The sequence below is a fragment of the Fragaria vesca genome, linkage group LG1, assembly GCF_000184155.1.
Source record: "Fragaria vesca subsp. vesca linkage group LG1, FraVesHawaii_1.0, whole genome shotgun sequence".
In the NCBI taxonomy this organism is placed as follows: Eukaryota; Viridiplantae; Streptophyta; class Magnoliopsida; order Rosales; family Rosaceae; genus Fragaria; species Fragaria vesca.
In genome coordinates this window covers 3,851,653-3,874,838 of record NC_020491.1, presented here as the reverse complement: position 1 = coordinate 3,874,838, position 23,186 = coordinate 3,851,653, and the positions used below count along the sequence as shown (strand labels likewise).

At 40.2% G+C, this 23,186-nt stretch overlaps 3 protein-coding genes, 3 non-coding genes and 1 pseudogene across 7 annotated transcripts; 3 read left to right on the top strand and 4 right to left on the bottom strand.

Moving 5' to 3' along the window:
• On the top strand, positions 1-953 carry LOC101310056. The gene is made up of 2 exons (XR_183680.1): positions 1-468; positions 569-953. It is a non-coding gene; the product is annotated as an uncharacterized LOC101310056 (transcript).
• Positions 954-4,223: 3,270 nt separating this feature from the next.
• On the bottom strand, positions 4,224-4,815 carry LOC101309079. Its single transcript, XR_183677.1, has 2 exons — positions 4,767-4,815; positions 4,224-4,669 (listed from the first exon to the last, which is right to left on the bottom strand). It is a non-coding gene; the product is annotated as an uncharacterized LOC101309079 (transcript).
• A 2,649-nt stretch (positions 4,816-7,464) lies between these two features.
• Positions 7,465-10,573, top strand: LOC101300381 (G-type lectin S-receptor-like serine/threonine-protein kinase At1g11330-like). Its single transcript, XM_004287366.1, has 7 exons — positions 7,465-8,752; positions 8,879-9,004; positions 9,094-9,296; positions 9,367-9,577; positions 9,698-9,935; positions 10,029-10,176; positions 10,268-10,573. The coding sequence occupies exons 1-7, from the start codon at positions 7,519-7,521 to the stop codon at positions 10,571-10,573; spliced, it is 2,466 nt and encodes an 821-aa protein (XP_004287414.1). The 5' UTR covers positions 7,465-7,518.
• Positions 10,574-10,668: 95 nt separating this feature from the next.
• Positions 10,669-11,524, bottom strand: LOC101307241. The gene is made up of 2 exons (XM_004287389.1): positions 11,188-11,524; positions 10,669-11,096 (listed from the first exon to the last, which is right to left on the bottom strand). The coding sequence occupies exons 1-2, from the start codon at positions 11,389-11,391 to the stop codon at positions 10,878-10,880; spliced, it is 423 nt and encodes a 140-aa protein (XP_004287437.1). The 5' UTR covers positions 11,392-11,524; the 3' UTR covers positions 10,669-10,877.
• A 175-nt stretch (positions 11,525-11,699) lies between these two features.
• LOC101299224 lies at positions 11,700-14,250 on the bottom strand. The gene is made up of 7 exons (XM_004287362.1): positions 14,124-14,250; positions 13,960-14,029; positions 13,778-13,883; positions 13,581-13,679; positions 13,341-13,475; positions 13,195-13,248; positions 11,700-13,063 (listed from the first exon to the last, which is right to left on the bottom strand). Exons 1-7 carry the CDS (start codon positions 14,248-14,250, stop codon positions 11,816-11,818), a joined length of 1,839 nt encoding a protein of 612 aa, XP_004287410.1. The 3' UTR covers positions 11,700-11,815.
• A 136-nt stretch (positions 14,251-14,386) lies between these two features.
• TRNAL-AAG lies at positions 14,387-14,467 on the bottom strand. The gene has a single exon. It is a non-coding gene; the product is annotated as a tRNA-Leu (tRNA).
• Positions 14,468-17,916: 3,449 nt separating this feature from the next.
• Positions 17,917-22,443, top strand: LOC101312098 (annotated as a pseudogene). The gene is made up of 13 exons (XR_183823.1): positions 17,917-18,039; positions 18,119-18,310; positions 18,529-18,684; positions 18,821-18,928; positions 19,386-19,463; positions 19,543-19,628; positions 20,035-20,190; positions 20,267-20,569; positions 20,772-20,990; positions 21,084-21,579; positions 21,674-21,739; positions 21,816-22,082; positions 22,190-22,443. The product of XR_183823.1 is annotated as an uncharacterized LOC101312098 (transcript).
• Positions 22,444-23,186: the final 743 nt, after the last annotated feature.

Genomic DNA, 23,186 nt, shown 5'->3' with positions numbered 1-23,186 from the left:
CCTCAACTTCCAGAACCTCTACTTCCATCAGTCTTGCAGAGCAGGGAGCAGATAACTGCCTTCCTGGGCAGGTAATTGATACAACTTCAAACGCTTTCTTGGGTCACTTATAATACTGACGATCAGTACTGGACAGATGCATATAAAAGTTGGCTACAGGATCACCCCCAAAAGGAGATTGATCTAAAAAAGACGTGCGCCAAGAATGAATGGGCAAAAAGAGCCTTGAACTTCAGACCCTATTCAAATGATGATCCGATTGATGAACTTTTTTTGGTGCGAAACTTCATAGCTCACTTCAATCAATGCAAGAGCAAAAGATGTTCCTACTCCTCTAGATACCTTCGACAAGGTTCAGATTGGAGAGGTAGTGTTTGACCTCTTCCCCCACATAGTTTCCAATCTCTTTGACTTCATGTACACATGTGGAGTGTACATGGATTTCTTACATGTCCGTACGTACTACAGGTGCGTGACCCCTTGCATTCTTTACTAGTTCATTATTTTTCCATGATTTGTTGGTTAGGCTAGGCTGATCACTGATGTGTTATTCAATATTTTTTTTCAGCGACTAAGCAGCAGTTACATCGTTTCGGAGTGGACAAGTATTTGACATAATCCTTTCCGCATCATCATCTAGTTTCTGTTCCAAGTTGAAAGGTCTGATTCTGAGGAATACTGTGTAAAAACTTAGGACCAATCGCACTGTGTAAATCATTTTTCCCTGAAGTGTAAAGGACCACTTGCTTGATGGTCTTATTGGGAAATGGTTGCCACTCTTTTGTTAAGACTTGAGAGAGAGAAGCTTCCTTTAGAACTCATATCTCACATGCTGTGCTAAGCCACAGTCTATTCTGTGTTCATCACACTCTTAGACCTTCAAGCCATTTTTTGTATATCTGTTTCACAGTCTTGATCATTTACCTTCATTAATTCTATCATACTATGTCCTTTCAACCATATATATATTGCTTATATAGTGTGTATTCTTTGCAAAACCTCGGGACCACCTTTCTTTTCCTTGCATCTGCATCAACTCGGAATCAAAAACCGCAAAAACCGCTTTGAGTATCAATCACTTTTTATGTAGGACTATGAACTCATATAGGTATGCATGAGATGTATTCAAGCACCCACTTGAGGAAAAACACCAAGCCTTTCAAAGACTCGCTGCATTATGCTTATTCTTAAGACAGCGAGTCATTCATCATCACAAAGTTCAATAGCTTTTAGGGGAATTGAGACTCTTAAGCCCATTGTTTCGCTTAAATCATAGGCTACATTATATGGGTGCTTAACTTCCCTAATTACACAGCGTCTTTGATAAGTTTGTAAAGGCTTCCATTTTCTTTGTTGGCTAAATGAGCAACTAAGGTTCAAGTAGTTGATGTTACATGTGTTAATCATCCAAGGTTCGACTTTGATACAAGTAGTTGATAAGTTGCATTGTCATTGTTATTTCACCGATTTTCAACCTATGTTTGATTTGGACTTGTGCTTAAACACATCGATTCTTTATGTGATACGTAATTGCATGATTAGTTTATGTGTGTGACCTATAAGTAGAGCATGTAGCCGAGCTTGTTTGTGTCACGATGTTGAAGGAAACCCGTAGTCTAATTCAAAGTATGTCTATGTCATAGGAACCACGTAGGAACTTATGTGCATATCAAATTTAGGTTGTGTATTTGCTCACGGTGTGGACTTAATTGAGATTAGAGATCGTCTTCTTTGTTCTTGCATGGTTGTTTGGTTGTGTTTGCATGATTGTTGGTTGATCACATGTAAATATGTATAGAGGTAATTTAGGATTTATTTCCAATGTCTATTCCGAAATCATCAAACCTTTAAACCCTATATGCTTATTTCGACATTTATATTAGGTTAGTGGATCTACCCTGTAGTTGGATCCCCGGTTTAGAACGATCCCTGTTTGCTTTATACTACGATTGATTTGTTGACAGGGTTAATTGATGCGTGTGCAAATACGTCTTATCAAATGACGCCGTTGCCAGGGTTAATCCCATAAGGATATGTGAATGAATTACCGATTACCTAACAATTAAATTAAGGTAGTGTATCTTTGTGTTTTTGATATTTATTTTGTGTGAACATTTCCGTCATGCCTTTTTTTTATATATTATATAAGGGTGGATGCGGTTCGGTTCAGATCGGTTTGAGGCTGAAACCGCAACCGAACCATTTTTTCGGTTTTATAATATTTCAAACCGCAACCAAACTGCTTATTCAGTTGTACAATTTTTCGGTGTGGTGCAGGTCGGTTTCGATGTGGACCGATTTATTTATTTCAACAAGAAAGAGATGTCCAAATTTTTGCCTAAGAAGTCTTATAAGGCATGTCTAAATTTTTAATGCATTTAGAGTTCATACAAGTCTACAAATGTCATGGGAATATCAATTAATGTATCAACCACTCTTGTATGTATCACAAGTCTCTTCTGGCTCCGGGAGAAGAATGAATAATTGAAAGTTATTTTGTTTTCTTACTTTTGCTGCTTTTTTTTTCTTCATTCCTGCGCTTGTTCACCCATCAGAGGGCTTGAGGTTTTGTGTGTATAAACCCTAAACCCTTTCTTCATCTTCCATCCAGTTGCTCAAAATTGATCACTAGGTCAGAAACATAATCACCATTAGCCATTGCGATTTCCATAAGCTTCGTCTCAATCCCAACTCAACAGCACAGCTCTAGTATCTTTATCTGCCAAAAATCCTAGTGAGTTAACTATGCACACCAAGTGTTCGACGAAATGCCCAACTGAAATTTCACCCTTCCATTCTTGATCTCCCACACCCCAACTAGCAAACATGTCCTCTCCTCCGACCTAGCCACCCGGTACGGCGAAGACGAGAGGCAGCAACCCCAGCTCGGGCGTAAGGCTCATAAGCATACGAGTGATGGGAAGAAGAAGAAGAATGCCAAGGATTTGAAGTGGGAGTTGGATTCAGAGGAGGCTAACAAGTCACTCTACATGTGTGTTCTAGAGCACAGGAGAGACTGGGTGGCTTATGTTGTCCGCACCATCAAGCTTTCGGAGCTGTTATCATCTTCGCCGGTGGATGATCCATTGTTTTCACCGGCGGCGTGAAACCCAGCAGCCATTATGGCCTCGGTTCTATACGTGCTGACTCTGTTTGGCATATAAATGTTTAGCATTCGAAACACAGGCAACGACAAGTGAGATCAGAAAGCTTGATGCTAATCTGCAAGGAGCGAAATTGGACCCTCTGACGGTGGAGCTGGGCGGCAAACTGTACGCTCTTTCGTATCGGTTGGTGGGTTATCCTCCCTCATTTGAGGTATTTGACCCTGAAATAGGCAAGTGGGAAGGTCTGCCGCAGCCTCCATTTTTCCAAGTTGGCTCTCCATACTATGGAGATGGCAACTTCTCTTATGCAATCGCCCGGCACGAAGATGTTTGCCTCCCATGATCAGCAATGTCCGGTGTTCTGCTTCGATGTGGCTCACCCGGACAGAGAATGGAGAATGGAGAATGGTGTCTACTATGTGCGAGGGTGGCCCTTTTCCGTTTGACAACAGAGCTTTGGTCCTGGACCTGCCGGGGGACGATGACAAAAAACTCATGTTTGCCTACAGTCAGGAGCCTTGGCGTCTGTGGGTGTATGTTATGTCATTGTCGGAAAAGGAAGAAAGCATCACCAAAATCGGTGTTTTGAAGATGCCGCAGTTGCCTGAGGAATTGGGTTTCGCAAAAGCCTGTCAATTTTTGCACATTCGAGGTCACAAAGCCTGCCTTGTTGTCACCGAAATCAGCCTCCCCAGGGAAGGCGCTCCTGCTTACAATGAGCTCAGCACTCACAAGGCACTCGGTGCAGTCATACCATTTCATTTTGAAGTTGATATGATCAAGGTGGACAAGGACAAGAAGAATTGCTTAACAATCCAATTCATGCCTCTTCGCAGCTTCATATACCATACCAACCCACCCACTCTTCCCATCCCTGAAACAGTTGGTTGCTTTCTGCTGTGATATATCAATTGAGGAAGAAGATCTCGTAGGCTGCTTGTAGCAACCTTAACTGTTGTTTTTCTTGTTAATGAATCAAGTCTGTATCTGCATTACTAATTATGTATATATGCTTCCTTGTTAGAGTTTGTTTCGCTCATTGGTAACATCATTTTCCAGTTTTTCACTAGAAAATCCAGTTGGACCCGAAGTTGCAATGCCAGCAACAAAAAGGTTGGTATATCCGGCCAATACGGCCGACCATTTACTCCGATTTGTTTGCAATTACACAAGAAATGTCCAAAAAGCATATCTCACCAACATTACAAGAGTGAGAACGCATTTGATTTAAAATGTTGAAGTCAGTAACAGTACTCAAAATACTCTCAGAACTAACCAATGTCTAATGGTATGCAATTACAATAAAAATGCCGGCTCCTGTACTGGAATCACCGAGTCGTCTATAGCTGCTGTTCTTACCAAAAACATCTCAGGAAGTTGACCAGGAAGTGGAACAAATAGTTTTCTCGGTCAAGCAATTCGTGCCGAACTAATCTCTCTAGCACGATATTCTGAGGTAGAAGCTCACTGTAGTAGAGGAGCGTTGTGACCGAAGCTGCCGGATCACGAACCAGTGATGTTAGTAGCCTCACCAGTGACCTGAGCATCAATGGGCTAAGAGACTGCATACAAAGAAAGATGCCATGTTAGAACTCAGAGACCCAATAAGAGAAACGATAATGAAAATAGAATCTGAGTTTCGGATTCGATCATGCATACCATGGTTTCTTGGAGAGGAAGGAGAGCAAGGAGGAGGGATAGTTTGGAAGTTGGAATATGAATAGAGACATATTGGAGGCTGAGGTTTTGGGCTGGGAGGTGACCTTTTGTGCGTACCTGTCAATCTTCAGCGGACATTCCGACCTACCCGTCTATATATTTTGTGTTTGGCAAGAGCAACTCACTTAGAAAAATAGGTGACCTATTCAACTATGTTCACTAGTAGCCAAAACCCCAACTCCTTCCACGAGAGTTTTGTCTATTCAAACAAAACCCAACTCATTTCCATGTTTCTCATAACTAAATTATTAAGAAACTTTCGATGAAATTGAGTGTGATTCTATGTTTCTCATAGTATCACTCTTCAACATTTTTACCTGATCCAAAGTAACCTGCATACTCTATTTCAATAAGTGAAGTTGGTTCAGCGAGGAATGAATCGGAAAAGCCACCAGTGGCGGAACCATGATTTCATAGTGGGTATGACTAATTTTGTATGGACACAAGAAATTTTGAGTGTGTCGGCCTCGGCAGTACTCTGCGGTGAGGTTTTAGATTTCGAGTGCGCGTGTGAGGTCTTTTTTTTTTTTTTAGGAAACGTGTCTTGCGTCTGTAACTGCATGTGAGGTTTGAGGAATTGAGAGCGAATGATGGGCTGGTGATTGTGGGCTATTTGCTATACTAATAGTTTAGTGAGCTAATTTAGGTATGGCTAATAGGCTAATATATGTACCCAGCTGTTGATTAAGCTGATTATCGATATAGCTATAGCCGTGATAGCCACAGCTATTCTTCCGCCACTGAAAGCCACACAAACACATAGCCCATCTGAATTTATTTTCTTTATCATTTTCAATTATTACCAGTGATACAAATAAAGCAGATAGTGCAGTCACAGAGAGACGAGAGAAAGAATTAGAAACTCAGAAGACGGCGAGATGGGTCGAATTGAAACTAATTTATTTTTCTTTTTTTTAAAAATGGTGTTACCCCTCTTACCCGTCAAGGCTCACGACCCGTAGAACCGTCTAGCCATGCACCGTTTCCGCCTAGCCCACTTTAGGCCCAATCTAACTTTTTTTTTATAAATGATGGATCTTCTGCCCGTCTAGGCCCACGTCTCTAGCGACCACCTAGCCACACACAGTCTCCGCCTAACCCGCATAAGGCCAATATGTACTTTTTTTTTTTTTTGTAATTAATTTTTTTAAAGAAAGCTCCGCCTCTGTTTTTAAACCATCACCACCATTCCTCACCACCCTTGGCCATTTTCTTATCAACCAAACTTAAGCCTCAGACCCTCAGTTGGAGACTGCTGTTGTGAGCTACAAGAAGAAGTTCCCTTGGTCTCTTTTGAAGCCTTTTCATCAGGTATTGGTTAAAGGTGGAGTCTTTGGTGGGCTTTGGTGTTGGGTTTTTGGTTCTGATTACTGGGTTTTGTAGGTTGATTTGGTTTCCACGATTCATATAGCGGCTAAAGAGCAAGTTACTGAGTGAATTGCTTCTGCTTTCAGTAATTTGGCTGTTATTTATTTATTTATTTTTTTGAAAAGGCTGTTATTTATTTTTGATTGGAAGTGTTTGGTGAGTTTTGGTAGCCTGAAAAGTGGTTCAGCTTAACATTGTGGGTTGGTTCAAAGTTTTTAAAAAAATTCAGAACTCAAAACTGCTTTGGAGCTTGTGAAAGGTTTCACGCAGGCAACAGCTGATGTAGAAGAGAGTTTGCATGGAATGTCCATGTCTGTGATGGAGGCTAGATAATAGTGCTGCAACACAACTACAACAAAAGAATATGTCATGCCACACATAGAAAGATAGAGCCGAGACACAAAGACACTTCATGTACTAGACTAATTGTCAGAGCTCAGCTAGATGAAACTGCCCGCCTCTTCTGTGTACGTATAAGAAATCAAAAACACAACAATGTAAACCTTCTCCTTCTTTCGGAGATGGCATACTACACGTTTGTTCACTATTTGATGGAAAACGAGGAGCATGCAATACCCTGTTATCTGCTAGAGGTTCTCTATTTCTTAGTGTGAAAATAAGCCAGAAAGTTCAACAAGCATGACAAAAAGGATTGCCTAAAGAGAAATTTTGGACATTACTTGTAAGTTAGGGCATTACATCCCCGTCTCATAGTCTCATACCCCACAGAGTCAAAACACGTACACATTTGTCGTTCTCCCTGTGCTTTGCGTAGGTCAAAGGCAAGGAGCCAAACTCTTCCTGTGATTATCAGAAGCATGCATGCCGACTTATATTTCAAAGTTCAAACTGTGAGCTCAAACTAAAACAACTTTGACGCTGTTCGTGTGTGTGGGAAATAAACAAACAACACTTGCGTTAGTGTTTATATTGGAAAAGAAGACCGATGGCCTATTCTTCTTCATAAGTAAATGGTAACTCTTTGAAATTTTGGATTTTGCAGAAATAAAATACAGTGAGAATGCGACTCAGGGTGTTATGTTAGCCTTATATAATGATGTAGCTTGACTTCCGTAGCTCTATCCCAACAGAACCTTCGGAAATGCGTAGGCCGTAGGGCAGCAGTAGCCGTCTGTATAATTTTCAAAGGTAATCAAAGAACCGGTCAAGGAAATCCTTGTCACTAGTCAACATTGTCATCTAATTTTGGTAACCAGAGTCCCCCTGCACTATCTAAACTGTGCAAGTAATTTCAAACCATTTCCAACCATTGTGGTCTTAAACACAGAAAAGGTATTCAAGTTGTAAGCAGTCCTGTGAGACCATGGCTAAACTGAGAAGCTTGTTGCTTCTCTTTTTCTCATGTTTTAGCATGCAAGCTCTGCTTTCTTGTTCTGCAGAGACACTGATCTCTACGATGAAGCAAGGCCAACAGCTGAGTGATCTGGCTTCTGATCATCTGGTTTCGGATAACGGGTTCTACAAGGTGGGATTCTTCAGTCCGGGCTTTGCTAGTAACCTTGGTGCTACCACTAAGCGTTTCTTGGGAATATGGTACAGCAAACTACCAAATCATCCTGATGCAATCTGGGTGGGAAACCCGGAATCCCCGATCAACGATTCATCTGCAGTGTTTATGTTGGATAGCGATGGGAAGCTGAAGATTGTATATGATGGAGGCCTCATATATGTGTCAGATGTAAATAAAACAGGTTCTGGTAATGTCACTCTCTCTTTACTTGGTACTGGAAATCTTGTGTTGAGAGAAGTAGATTCTAATGGAGCAGCTGGAAATGTTTTATGGGAAAGTTTTAGCAATGCATCAAACACATTGTTGCCTGGAATGAAGTTAGGAAGGAACCTCAAGACTGGAGAGAATTGGACTATTTCTTCATGGTTGAGTGATCAGTCCCCTGCACCAGGTGCTTTCAAGCTCGGTGTCGATCCCAGTGGCGCTGACCAGTTGATCGTCTGGCGGCGAGAGGAGGTATACTGGAGCAGTGGAATCTGGGTAAATGGAAATTTTCTAGACGCCCCTGAATTGACGAAAAGGGATGATTTGTTCTGGTTCACTTTTGTTTCAAACAGTGAGGAAAAGTACTTCTCTTATTATCTGAAGAACAATCTCACTCTTGATGATCCAGAAAACAATACTACTATATCAAGGTGGGAACTAAATCCCTGGGGGCAAATTTTGGAGTCAATTCTATCTGCAAACGGTAGTACATGGGAAACCACAACTATCAGCCCTTGCACATTTAACCCTAAGTATCCTGATGCAGTTTGCATAGAGGAGAAGACCTCAGAATGCAGGAATGGGTCTGAGCTGTTTGTTCCAACAAACGGCTTTCTGAATGGAACTGAATTCACATACAGTGATAACAGTACTAACTTGGCTCTGAGTGATTGTCATTCTACTTGCTGGAGCGATTGCACCTGTATCGGCTATCAACCAATATACACCAATGGCTCTGGATGTCTGTTTTTAAAGGAAGGAGCAAAGTTTGTTCCGAATGATTACTTTGGAGTTACTTATCTCCTAACAATAGCGACGAAAGGTATACCTGCCCGCACATATACCTATGATGTTTGCTCTTTGCTGTTTAGAATTTCTTCAAAAAACTAAACTGATCAAGCTGTCAACTACTTAAACTAGTTATTGCTAATACTGTGGTTGGGTTTAGATGGAAGTTCAAAAAAAAGATGGTGGATATGGTGCATCATAGGCATTTTGGTTGGCTTGGCACTGCTACTTGCAAGCTACTTATGCTACTGCTACACAAGGAAAAGAAGACTTAAGCAAGAAACTGGTAAGCAGAAACCAGATAGGATTTCCTTTCTCTTACATCAGAATTGTTTTCTGTACAAGTTATAAAACCATTAAATTCATCAAATACAGCAAAGGTGGAAATAAGTCAAGAGCACAGATTACTTGAGTTGAGGTCTCAACCGTCCGAGATTGAGGAAATATACAGGCTCAAAATAGGCAAAAGGAGAGGACAGGAGTTTAAGATGTACACTTTTTCAGAAATAGTGGCTGCAACAGATGAGTTTTCGTTTGCCAGCAAACTAGGAGAGGGTGGTTTTGGACCAGTTTACAAGGTAAAATCTAGGTTTTTATCAGCAATTAACTATCTGGGGAATCAGTACCTGACTTTGAAAACTAATGCAGGGGGTACTACCAAATGGGCAACAGGTAGCAGTAAAGAGACTTGCAAGACAGTCAGGACAAGGACTAAAAGAATTTATGAACGAGATTACACTTATCGCTGAACTTCAACATAGTAATCTTGTTCAGCTTTTAGGTTGTTGCATTCAAGGAGAAGAGAAGATTCTGATCTACGAATTCATGACAAATACAAGTTTGGATGTGTTCCTCTTTGGTAAACCCTAAATCCTCTAAGTGAAAAACTCACTCTTCCCCTTCATCTGTTATTTGCTCAATCTGGCATCTTTTGTATAATATATACGCCTAAGCATACTATGGATTCAACTGATTGCAGATTCCACTAGAGGGAAGCTTTTAGATTGGCAAACTCGCGTCAATATTATTGAAGGGATTGCACAAGGACTTCTTTATCTTCACAAGTATTCTAGAGTCAGAGTCATACACAGAGATCTCAAACCTAGTAACATTTTACTAGATGAAAACATGAACCCTAAGATATCAGATTTTGGAATGGCCAGAATTTTCACACAGAATGAATCTAGAGCAAATACTAACAGAGTTGTTGGAACATAGTAAGTTCAAAGCAGTTTTCACATTAATTTGGCACTGTAAAATTTATGGACTTGCTTTTCTAATATGAGCATTCTCTATAATGTTTTATGCAGTGGTTATATGTCTCCAGAATATGCCATGAATGGCATATTCTCTGAGAAGTCAGATGTATATAGCTTTGGAGTTTTACTGTTGGAGATCGTGAGTGGACAAAAGAACACTATGTTTGTTTCATCTACTGCTCTCAGCCTTCTTGAACAAGTAAGTTCTAAAGATGCATCTAAACTAGCATTCAATTTGAACTACAGAGCTGAAAGATTATTCACATACTACATAAACTTCTAAACTGCAGGCCTGGCATTTGTGGAAACAAGGTGATACTCGGGACCTGGCAGACACATCACTGGACTCATGCCCTAAGGACCAAGTTTCAAAATTTGTTCATGTTGGGCTCTTATGTGTTCAAGAACATACAATGGATAGACCTACAATGTCAGAAGTGATATCCATGCTTACAAGCGACATCATGTTTTTGCCTGATCCGAAACAACCTGCCTACGGCGTCTCAAGAAGTGAAGCTGGGTCATCACTCCCTGATGGAAGATCGGATATTGATTCCATAAACGGTGTATCCATAACCGTGATGGATGCTAGATAAAGATACTACTTTCATGTACCCTAGGATATAGCATTTGTTATTCAAATTGGAATTCACTAAAAGAGAAGCACTGTGAATCTAGAATCTAGAGTTGGTTCTGATAAATGAATGTAAATTGATGAATGTAAATGAATCGGAAGTAAAGTTAGACATTTCATCCAAAAGCAAGCGACATTATCATAACATATCATTAACAGTCATCCAAACTCATACAGAAGCAGACTCCTTATTAACTACAGCAAACACTACAAGTAACTAACAACCTCAACTCAGCAAAAACAAAAAGGGGACCAAAATCCAGATACTACCAGAACCCAAAGACAGAAGAAGTATTCTTATCTGGGTCAATCTTTTCCGGATCCTCCTCTTCTTGCTCTTGCTCCTCTTCCTCCTCTTTCTTCTCCTCCTCCTCCTCATCTTCCTCCGGCGGGTCATACGGCATCGGCGGCGGTAATGGTGTCTTCATAGGACTAAACTGTGGGAAAATATCCGGTCTCCGCCCTGGTTTAGGCCTCTCCCACTCCTACAATTCCAAAACGCAAAATCACTACCACCATAACATATCCAATATTCCGAAATTTCAAAGCAATTGAATCTAACATAGATAAACATACAATTGGGAAATCGAGAGGGTTGCGGCGAGTGAGCTTCTCCTCCTCCGGGGCCATACGGACCACGTGGCTGCGGCGCCGGCGAGAAGCGAAAGATGCGGATGAAGATACTGAAACAGTAGTAGTACTAGGTGAAGCTGAAGGAGGTTGTCTTCTCCAACTCCAAGTGGGAGATACGCTCAGCGTTGAGAGACTATGAGAAGCCATCAGTTCTATCTGAGTTTGAGTTTGAGGTTGGCTGTTTCGGCTTTGAGCTTTCAGTTTCGGCCGCCCACAAAGGACATGAAAACTATGAAAGGCCAAGGCCAACCGCCTCACCCACAACGCTCTCTTACCTCTCTCTCTCTCGTCTCTACCTGTGACAACCTAATTTAATTTCAATTTAATTTCCGTGGCCCAATTTGATATTCTCCAGGCCCATAATCCCTGGACCAAACATTCATCCTCAAAGAAACACAGTAACTATAGAAGGAAAACATTATCACAGTATCACAGTCAATGGGAATTGACTCCAACTCCATATATAAAACATTATCAAGCATACTGAGAATCATTAGCACAAAGTTATTGAAGGATAGGCTAACACTTTTTACACCATATAAGATTAATTCGGACGGAAGTCTTTTGGTTTTCATGTTCTTACTCTCCACCTTCCCAGGCGCTTTCGAGCTAGCACTGGTTTAGATTTCACACGACTGCTATTTTCTTCCTCGCTGTCTTCACTGTCCAACACAATTACTGACTCTGACTCAAGTATTGATGGTTCTTCGGCTTTCTTTTGCTTAGTTGTTGCGGTAGTGTCAGTGTAGTCTTGATGCTGCTTCTCAGCTGCCCTGAAGTCCTGGTGTTGCTTAGGAAGGGACTTGGATGGATTTGAAGAGAGATGCATATTGCTGTTGTTCTCTTCCAAGTGTGCAATCCCAAGTTTCTTATGGGTGGCATTTTCACCACCATTCTTTGATCCAATGCCATTAAACTCGCTCATATGTGGCACGACATTCTCCTTGTTATCCTTTCCCTGTGCCTGCAATGAGCCTCTAAATCCAAGTGAAAGCTTCTTGCCAGTTAAACAAAGCCTCTTGCGACTAGCGTCGCTAGTGGCATTTCCCATTCCATCAATCGTATGTGTATTTGGTTGCCGTTTGACTCTGTCAAGAGCTGGGGCTGCTGGCAAAGGCTCAGATAACACATTGGTATGGGGTTGAGAAGGCGGCAGTTGAGGGGTAACAATCATTTCATCTGTCTTTTCACTAATCATTTGATTTGTGCTCAATGAACCCAATGATTGCTTGTTCCCAAACCTCAGCCTCTTTGATCCCTTGTTTATGTTGTCATCTACCAATTTACTATCTTGACTCGGATGAAGCCCTTGCTTGTAAGCATTTCCTGATAGTGGCAGATATTTTCCGGAAGATGGCATAGGAACGTTCTGTTGTTCAACAGATGAACAGTGATCCACCTTCCCAATGTCATTGTCACTTTTCTCCTGGGATTGGCTGAAAGATCCTAGTGATAACTTCCTTCTGCTCCCACATAGCTCCTCCTGACTTAGATTGCACTTACTAGGATTATTCTCAATGCCATGGTCACTTTTCTCCTGGGATTGGCTAAAAGATCCTAGTGACAACTTCCGTCTGCTCCCACATAGCTTCTCCTGACTTAGAGTGCACTTATTAGGATTATCTTTCAGCAACTTTTCTGATCCTTCAACTTCCATCTGGTCTTTAGGCACTTCCTTATGAGCATCTCTTTCCCAAGCTGGGACTGAAGACTCAAGCGACAGCTTCCTACTCATCCCAATTAACTTCTTGTGACTTGTAACAGACAAATTTGCATCATGTTTTAAGCCGTGGCTAGATGTTTTAACCTCCAGCTGCACCTGGCAGACAAATAATTGAATAACTCAACAGTTCTGAATCCCTCGCATCCACAAAAGTTAACTTTTTAACCACATATATGCTAAGACTGAAACTGACAGACACAAAGACTAATCAACTTCTTATGACTTACAACAGACTCATTTGCTGGATGTTTCGACTCATGCCCTGTCGTATCCACCTCCAGCTGCACCTCAGACCAAAAACATGAAAAATGTTAAAACATTTCACAGGTTCATTCCAGAAAACAAAACTTCTTAACAAAAAATAACCTCATACCGAGTTTAGACTTGCTAGGCTTTCAAATTGGCCGTCACAAACACTACTCCCATTAGCTCCAGCCTGGGCATACTTCTCAGTCATAGACCGAGCTTTCTGATCAAAAGCTTGTCTATTGTATTTGAACTCCCTACTCTACACATCCATAAACAAAGAACACATACTCATTAACACTATCCGACACACCAAAAGCATAGTCCCAAAACTCCAAACCATACATAATCACATACAAACACTCACCGCTTCACACATAAGCCCATCATCAGGATTCGGCTCACTCAACAACAAACCAATGCTAGTAAGCACAGTCGAAATGTTCAACGACGGCTGCCACGCTCCCTAATTGAACAAACATCAATAAACCTAAGCCTCATTATAAATCGACACACAAACCAAACATTGCACACAACAACATCACATCTAACAAATTCACAAACCTTTGGAGGGAGGTTGAGAATGTCAAGGCAAATCCTGCCACCGGTGTCGATATTCGGGTGGTAAATCGGCGTCGCAAATGTCACACTTGGAGGCTGAAACGGATACCTGCAAAATCAAAAATTGAGAAAAATCCCCAAATTGAGATAGAACCCTAACTAAAAACATAATAGGCTTTACCGACCTATCCGGTATCTCAATCTTGATGTTGAACAGCCCACCGGCGTAGACAGTTCCTTCCGGGCCTTGAATCTCTGAAACAGAACCAAAAACAGGTTAATTGAAATTGTGAAAAAAAAAAAAAAAAATAAGAGCAAATTTGAAAGGGGGATGAGTTGTGGGGGTTACGGGCGAGGATGGAGGATAAGGAGGAGGAGGATGAGAGGAGAGGGAAGGAGGCGCCGGGAGGAGGGTCGGTGAGGAGGAGCTTGAGCTCTTTCTGCAATCGGAGGCTGAGCCTCGCCGCTTGGGCCATTTCCGCGCTCTCTGAATTTTGGAGTGAGATTTGATGGAAAAGCGCGCGCTTGATAAAAGGAGGTGGGTTGGTATTGAAATGGAGAGTCGGATTATGTGTTGTGGGAAAAGAGGTAAAAAAAGATGAGAAAAAGAAATGTTGACAGTGGGATTTGAACCCACGCCCTTTCGGACCAGAACCTTAATCTGGCGCCTTAGACCAACTCGGCCATATCAACATTGTTGTTCACGTCTCACAAAGTCTATTATTAGTCAGATTTAATGCTCACACACCTATTGTACGTATGTTACTCATGACTGCATTACACATAAATCACATTGAACTCTGTGAGGATCCTTTTTCAAATGGAGTAGTGACTAGGCCAAACTTAACTCAAATTGTGATTAATGAGAAGAGTTTGTTCGTGATTCAAAGCATATGGAAACTAGAAAATAGCTTGGCAGTGTGAGCGTGGCGTACAAGGTAAAAGCGCACTGTGGAGAAGAGATTTTGGGTGTTTATGGGTAATCATGCTTGTGGGAAAAAATGAGGTTGGGAATGGTTGTTTACAGGTGGTGGCTAATTAGGCTTGGGGCTTGAAGGCATGAAGGCATGAATGTCTAGGAGCTTTGAAGACAATGTTTAAGTTTATGGGTTTCTACTTGGTGATGCCTAATGGTTGTTCTGATCTCAAGCCCCTTATTTTATAGGCTGAACTTTGAGGTGTTGGGGTGAAATCAGTAAAGGTTTTTTTTTTTGATAAAGTGAAATCAGTAAAGGTTACTTAAGGTGGTTCCTCTAGGCAAATGTTATTTGCTACAAGGAAGAAAAGATTTGAACAAAGTTGCTTGTTGTAGGGGGAAAGATTTGAACAGAGTTTCTTGTTGCATGGGAGAAAGATTTGAACGAGGTTGCTTGTTGCAAGAAAGAAAATATCATAATGAATATTCTATTGCTGCAATAAGGAGATATTGAATAGATTGTGTATTTTGTCTGCATGGAAGGGGATTTAAACAGACTAGGAAACGAGAAATATGTTGTTGGGTCTAAGTGTAGTTTGGGCTTGGGTTTGAAAGAAATGAGTGGTTTGACCCAAATTCTCTTTGCATGCTCACCATCTCACTTGTTGATCTAAGTCTTTGGGCCTGGATTTCGGGTCCAATTTCGAAATCACCAACGACATTAAACCGACAAATGAGTATCATACGTTTCCCTAACCTACCACACCACACCCACTTCCGCAAGCCTCAAGAACACGTTGATGCGGCTTGGACCCGCATTAATGGGTATATTTGCTAGGCAATCTAAGATTGTGAATGAAATCAATAAATTTCTTATACGAGTTGCATGACTATATGTGATGGCGTTTTAAAAGACAACGTGATTTTTTAGGTATCAACAAACTCATGTGGACTTCCTTAAGATATACTAATATTAACTTATTTTTGGTGTTGCATAAGATTAGTGAGTAGTTTACTTGGTTTATAGTGGTATTTAAGGACAACTAATGGTGCCATCTAAAGATGTACGTTGTAATGAAAATAAGGTGTTACGATGTTGACCAGCCGATGCTTGAATCCAACGTTATTGAAGGCTGCCACTTACCACACTCCCTAATTGACCAACTAGCGTTAAATACACAAACCAACTATTGCCTAGTAGAATAATACATTTTAGTTATTTGTAACCTATGAAGGAAGACTGAGAATATTTCATGAAGAACATATGCCCATATATCAAATTGGAAAACTAGAAGTGAACTAAATACTATACAATTATCTTAATTTTCTCTTTTATTAAGTGGTAAACACATAACGCATGTTAACAATATTAATCGTAACGTATGATTCTAGAATTATATTTTAAATGAGTAAAATAATCACGGTAATATAGTTTGCTAACATTACATATACATGTTGTATGAGAGTAAAATTTGCTGTGACTTAAAGTAATATATGGTTTCATCAGGAAAAAAATAAAAATAGAAGATGCTAGGGTGGGTGAAGAATGCACTTGTTCATGTCCGGTTGGTTTGTTAATCTCAAAGATCATAATTATTTAGATATTTGAGAAAACTAAATAAGAACTTTAAACTATATTAATTAAGTTATCACAATAAGCAAAGTTCCACCTAAGATATGCAAAAGAAGGCAGAGTAACGTGAACAAAATGTCAAAGTAGATTGAGCAACAAAGTAGAAGGGAGTTTTTAGTTAAACAAGATATAACAAAGTATGAGACACTGCCAACAAAGGAGTTGAATATGAATATTGCTATGGATGTCATTCACAAAAATTCACAAAATTCGGGCAAGATCAAAGAGTTAAATCTATTATGGATCCCTAGCTCTAGATGAGATTAGAGTGGTAGATGGTCAAGTCAAACTTCTAGTAAGTACTTAAAGAGCATGTTGACAACTCATTTATTAGCTTTGAAATCGGATTCATATGGATGTGTACATAAGTTTTCATCTTGAATTCGAGTTCAATGGTCGCTCAAATGAACTCATATTATATTTAAGAATTAAATTCAGTTTACCCCCTTATGGTTTGGGGGTGACTTCATGTTAGTCCCTACACTTTTATTTTCATCAGTTTACCCCTTGAACTCTTCAATTTCTGTCTGCCGTGCCCAAATTCTCATATTCCGTTTGAATTGACCTTTAATTATCAGCAGTTAAGATTCGATTTGGACATATAAGGTCTGATTTGCCCAAATTCTAGATACTGGCCTCACAGTTAAGGTTAAAATTATCAGCAGTTAACGTTCGATTTGGACAGGATATAGGACATTTGGTCACGCTTGAGGAAAATTCAAAAGTTTGAGGGGTAAACTGATGAAATTGAAAGTATAGGGATTAACATGAAGTTACTCCCAAACTTCATGGGGGTAAACTGAATTTAATTCTATATTTAAATATATCTTTAAGTTGTGCGTAGGATCTTAGTTTCATTTAAAATCAAAATTTGTAATTGTAAATCGTAAATGTGTGTACGATGTTATCTTCATTTAGAAATTAAAAATTCGGTCAAACATGTGAAGTTGAGGAGTGTTCATATTCATTCCAATATATCTCTAACCAATAGAATCATCTTACCGACATATTGCAAACCCCCGATTCAAATTCAATTTTTCCCTCCCTCTTTCCTCTTGTCCTCCACCAATTATGAAACACACCCTTTGTCCCCAAAGCGTGACATATTTCCACTTATGGACAACCCCAAACATTTTTAATAATGAACCTTGTGTCTTGTGACTCCTACTCTCACTTTCATGGGCTCCACGACCTAAAAGTCCCCACAATCTACGCCGCAGAATCCACATTCCACCGCTTGCCATACACCCGCGACACACCCAATCTCCACCCAAAAAACGACGTGTAGGCCATGAAACCCCGCCCGAGACATTCAACCACACACAAAAAAGTAAACACGTGTCCCCCGCCACTCACCGTCGTCGCGTGGCCCACACGCGCCGGTATTTTTCTACTCCTCCACAGCTACTGTACTCTACCCTGCCAATTCTCAGTACCTGAGAGCCTCTCTCTTTCTTTTTTCAAAGTTTCAAATTGCAAAAATAGAGAAAAAGAAAAATCGAATCCTCCAACCACCGCAAAGCTTATCACAAACGCTATCTACGGTGCTCCGGTGAGAGACTATAAGACTGTGAGCAGAGAATTGGAACCAAGATGAATGCGGTGGGGAGACAGATGGCGCGATCCAATTCGGCGATGCAGCAACAGCGCCAGTACTCGGAGGCCTTCTTCGCCGACGCGTCGTCCAAGTGGCTCCAGTCCTCTGGCCTCTCGCAGGTGATGTTTACGACGGTCGTTTTTGTTTTTGAGGTGAGGATTTTGGAACTGGTTGTGATGATTTTGGTTGATTTTGCAGGATTTTGAGGTGTACGGGTCGAGATTGAGCCGGAGAAGCGGGAATGATCGGTCGCCGGAGGCATCGGTGACTGTGTCGCGGTCGTCGAGTATGAGAAGGCTTGGGGATGATCCGGTTGAGTATAGCCCTGGCTTGCTTGATCTGCATTCTTTTGATACGGAGCTGTTACCTCAGGTTTGAATTTCTATCACTGTTTTATCTGATCAGCAATTAAATTTAAAAAAAAAAAATAGATATGAGGCTTAGCAAATTAGCATTGCTTATATTATATGAAAGCATCAATCTGATATTAGATATGATAGAGATGTTAACTCAGTTTTCGATTTGCTGATGCTGTGTGTTTGTTAAAGAGAGAGTAGAATTTGTTACCATTTGCTGATGCTGTGTGTTTCTATGTATGGCATTGCTAGATGCATGTTCGTGGGAAGAGTTTCGATGACTCTGAGCCGTTTGTCTCCAGCAACAAAGTTACAGGCAGATCACGAGGTTTGCCTGAGAATAATCTTCTCAAGAGTGTGTCAGTAGATAAAGAGAGGGCCAATAATGTTGCCAAGATCAAAGTTGTGGTATGTATCACTCTCACTCTCTGGTACAATTTCAATGGTGTGCTCGTTCAGTATTGGTATTGTGTGGCAAATACGAGGTTTTGAGTGTGATTAGTTGAACATTGCAATGAAGTGGTGGTAATGATTTCTTATGCAGGTGCGCAAGAGGCCACTAAATAAAAAGGAGATGACAAAGAAAGAGGAAGACATCATTACGATAGAACCAAATTCTAATGCTCTCACGGTTCATGAAACAAAACTCAAGGTGAGCTCCTGGTGGACCGAGTCTATAGTTGTGATTGTTTTCCACAGTTCTGTTATATGTGCGTGCTTGAAAGCATTCATCTGTTGTGGTGTGTGGAGGTGGACCGAGTCTATAGTTGTGATTGTTTTCCACAGTCCTGTTGTGTGTGCATGCTTGAAAGCATTCATCTGTTGTGGTGTGTGAGAGGTGAGAGACTGAACACCTCGACTCCTCCCACAGGCCTTGTGCTGGTGTCTAGCGAACAAAAATTAAAGCCATGTGCCGAAAGTTGGGCAGTTCTAGCTGATCTTATCTTGAGAAACTGTAAATGGAAAATGATGTAGTTTTTGAATGCCCATCCTACCATAAATAAACTATTATATTGGAGCGTAGTGGTGATAGTACTTTTGTATCTTTCAAAAAATGAAAATCCTTTCTTTCTTGAGCTCTTTTCTGTCTAATTCACAATCCTCTGCAGGTGGACTTAACAGCTTATGAGGAGAAGCATGAATTTTTTTTTGATGCTGTTCTGGATGAAGATGTCACGAATGATGAAGTGAGTTTATCAGATACTTTGATTTCACTTTACTGTTTTGTTTGATTGGTTTACCATATTGTTAACTATTGCTGGTTAGGTATACTTTGAAAGTGTGGAACCCATAGTTCCGCTGATCTTCCAACGAACAAAAGCAACTTGCTTTGCGTATGGGCAAACAGGCAAGTATTACCAAAACCTAGTACTTATCACTTGCTTGAAATTTTGCATCGCATCTGTTGTGATTCATGTAAGTTGCCCTTTTATTTCTTTCTTTTGGAGTTGTTCATAGTTGATGTTATCATATAAGAAGGTTATTGGTTGAATCCAGTTCCTCAAGAGCATTCCTTTAGATTTTATCATTGTGTTCTTGTACACATTCAGATATTTTAAGAAATCAGTATACTAAGTTCCTTTGATTAGTTCAGGTTTTGAACTCATCATTCAAACTTTAATTGGCTTAGTCTAAAAGTCATTTTCTTCTTCTCTTAAAAGCATTACGAATCTGAATGGTTTATGTTTCTCACTTCCAACTGTTATTTATAGTTGTACATGTAAACCTGATTTGATCTTGTTTTGCTTTGTCAGGTAGTGGGAAGACTTATACCATGCAACCACTGCCCCTTAAAGCATCCCAAGATATCTTAAGGCTAATGCTTAATTCCTACCGAAACCAAGGCTTTCAGTTATTTGTGAGTTTCTTCGAGATATACGGAGGAAAACTTTTTGATCTCCTAAATGATCGGAAGTAAGTTCTTTATTCCTCGTAAACAATAAATGATTCAGCATCAGGCTGATATCCTGAAAGATTTCCACTTTTGCAGGAAACTTTTCATAAGGGAGGATGGTAAACAGCAAGTATGTATTGTTGGCTTGCAAGAGTACAGGGTGTCAGATGTTGAGACAGTCAAGGTGTTGATTGAGAAAGGAAGTTCCACAAGAAGTACTGGCACAACTGGTGCAAATGAAGAATCTTCCCGATCACATGCGATACTTCAGCTTTGTATCAAGAGATCAGCTGATGGAAATGAATCAAAGCCTGCCAGACTTGTAGGAAAGCTATCTTTCATAGACCTTGCTGGAAGTGAACGCGGTGCAGATACTACAGATAATGATAAACAAACAAGGTTTGGATTCTGGTTGTAATTCTAAACAATAAGAATAGTGTTATAGCAAATAATATCATCCCTTGCATTCTCAAGGTTAAAGAGTTGGTTGGTTTTCCTAGGAGAGGTCTCAAGGGTTCTTGAGACTTAACCTTGTACATTTCACATTCATATTCACTATCTTTGTTTTGTATGAGATGATAATTTACTTTTGTACTTGCAGAATGGAAGGTGCTGAAATTAATAAAAGCTTACTTGCTTTAAAAGAATGCATCAGAGCTCTTGACAACGACCAAGGCCACATTCCTTTCAGAGGGAGTAAACTGACCGAAGTTCTTAGAGATTCATTTGTTGGCGACTCGCGCACAGTTATGATATCATGCATTTCACCAAGCTCAGGATCATGTGAACACACTCTTAACACACTAAGATATGCTGACAGGTATTCTCTTTTAGAATCAAAGAAGTGGTGAAGTGCATTCTATCATTGTCTAGGATTGTCTAGTTTATTACATCATGAACTTGCCACTTTCAGGGTGAAGAGTTTGTCGAAAGGGAACAGCTCCAGAAAGCAACAACTACCTTCATCTTCAAACCTTAGAGAGTCAACAACATTGCCCTTGTCTTCATTAACTGACACAACCTATGAGGATAACAAGCCTTCTGTTCCCCAAGAAAAGGGCAGCTTTGGTTGGTCCAAACAGGTTGACCGAGAACCGTCCCCCCAGTGTAATGTGAATCGCGTACCCAGTGGGAGGGCAGAAGTACGCTTGCCTGCATCTGTATATTCAGATTACTACAACGATCAGATAGGTGGTCAAAGTACCATAGGCGAAGATGATTTTGACTGCTCTGATCAGACTTATGAGAAAGAGAAAGCATCATGGGTGAGTAGTAAGAAGGTACAAAGCTATCAGACATCAGCTGTGGAGGAAAAGAGAAAGACTGGCAGTCAGGTGAAATGGAGGGATCAGCCTGATTCTGAGGCTATCAACTCTAATTCCGATGATGATCTTATTGCTGTGTTGCAGGTAAAAAACATAAGATTTCAAACATTGAGTTTGGTACAAATTATTGAATTATCAAGTATGTTGTGATCACTAATTATGTTATGATGGCTTTTAGGAAGAGGATGACCTTGTGACTGCACACCGAAGACAAGTAGAGCAGACAATAGATATTGTTAGGGAGGTCAGCAACAATCTCTTTTCTGCCTAGTCTATTTGGTGCTAAGTTTAAATATGGTTTAATGGGTTTAATTATATAGGAGATGAATTTGCTGGTCGAAGCTGATCAACCAGGCAATCGACTCGATGATTATATCTCCAAATTGGATGCCATACTCTCTCAGAAGGCGGCAGGAATTCTACAACTGCAGAATCAGCTGGCTCAATTCCAGAAGCATCTAAACGAGCACAATGTCTTGGTATCATCTACAAGTAAATGATATAAGCTGGGAGAAAGAGAAGTCAGCATTGGCACGAGGATTTCCTGACGAAGTTGATATGATGTTTCTTCGTTTTCCTTGCCTGAGGTTTGGTTCCACTTATACTGCAACTCCATTTATCTTCTGTCCCTATCTAGTAACCTCCAAGTTGCAGGAATCCTGCAAATATTAACTTGCTTTCTGCTCTGCTGCAGTGTGCTTGTACAGAAAACTCCTCGTTAACTTATGGAAACCACCTATCTAAAAAGGCTTGTTTCAGGTAGAGGGCTAAATCTTGTTTCTGTTTAACATATTTCAAATCTTTTGAAGTGTAAGCTATGAGCTATGAGAATGATATGTTCGCATTTGTTCGTGTCCATATTTTGTAAACCTGTGTCTGTAATTTTATCGAGTATGTGAAACAATTGTTTGGGTTTATCTATGGTATTTATTTGTTCAACTATCAAAATTCTACATCTTTCCTTGCTGCAAAATTGGCAACACTCCTTTCATAACACTGTAGTTACAGTCAAAATCGCAAAATCGATGTCTCTTGCATCTTCTTGTGAGGCGGCTTAGGCACTGTATACTGTACTACTTTTTCTAAATTTGAGATTGTGATCTTTGTGTTGAAAGCATGATGAAAGCAATACCTAAGGTCACTCATCTCCCTTGTCTGAAGATCTTGGATCCTTTTAGAACATTTTGACATTTCCTTTAGGCTTCTGTTTCAGATTCTTCTAGACATGAACCATCTAACTTAGCTGATAAGTTTTAGGCTGAAGACAAATATGGATTATGAAGTCAATTAGAAGTAAATCATGATTAAGGCGGTTGTGTTTGCAAGTGAATCTTTTTCAAAATTGCACGACAAATTGGTTTATGAGGGGATTTCTTTGGTGGGTTTGCTAATCTTTCGCTAATCTTTTATAGTTTATATTGTGGTTGTTATGGAGTTGTTGTTTGACAAATTGTCTGAAATTGATATACAAAACCGACCAATCGTTATTTATAACCAATATACAAAAACCCTACCAATCAAAATTATCAGAAACCATAAATGATTATACAGTAGTAAAGGTCTCAATCAGATAAACAATGCCCTGGGCTCTAGGTTTTTGGCAAGTTGAGGGTGCCTGATTAGACACGTTAAAGGGATGTAATTTTCTTCAAAACATTCTTCAAAACAGTTTTTAGCCTCTTACCCACTTC

What these genes read in the sequence shown, in the direction of transcription:
- LOC101300381 (XM_004287366.1), top strand. Translation starts at nt 7,519, where the DNA reads ATGGCTAAACTGAGAAGCTTGTTGCTTCTCTTTTTCTCATGTTTTAGC. An exon ending in AAGACTTAAGCAAGAAACTG is followed by an intron (nt 9,005 to 9,093) that starts GTAAGCAGAAAC and finishes CATCAAATACAG; the next exon opens with CAAAGGTGGAAATAAGTCAA. An exon ending in GTTTTGGACCAGTTTACAAG is followed by an intron (nt 9,297 to 9,366) that starts GTAAAATCTAGG and finishes AAACTAATGCAG; the next exon opens with GGGGTACTACCAAATGGGCA.
- LOC101299224 (XM_004287362.1), bottom strand. Translation starts at nt 14,250, where the DNA reads ATGGCCCAAGCGGCGAGGCTCAGCCTCCGATTGCAGAAAGAGCTCAAG. An exon ending in CTTATCCTCCATCCTCGCCC is followed by an intron (nt 14,030 to 14,123) that starts GTAACCCCCACA and finishes GTTCTGTTTCAG; the next exon opens with AGATTCAAGGCCCGGAAGGA. An exon ending in AAGATTGAGATACCGGATAG is followed by an intron (nt 13,884 to 13,959) that starts GTCGGTAAAGCC and finishes TTGATTTTGCAG; the next exon opens with GTATCCGTTTCAGCCTCCAA.
- LOC101307241 (XM_004287389.1), bottom strand. Translation starts at nt 11,391, where the DNA reads ATGGCTTCTCATAGTCTCTCAACGCTGAGCGTATCTCCCACTTGGAGT. An exon ending in ACCCTCTCGATTTCCCAATT is followed by an intron (nt 11,097 to 11,187) that starts GTATGTTTATCT and finishes TTGGAATTGTAG; the next exon opens with GAGTGGGAGAGGCCTAAACC.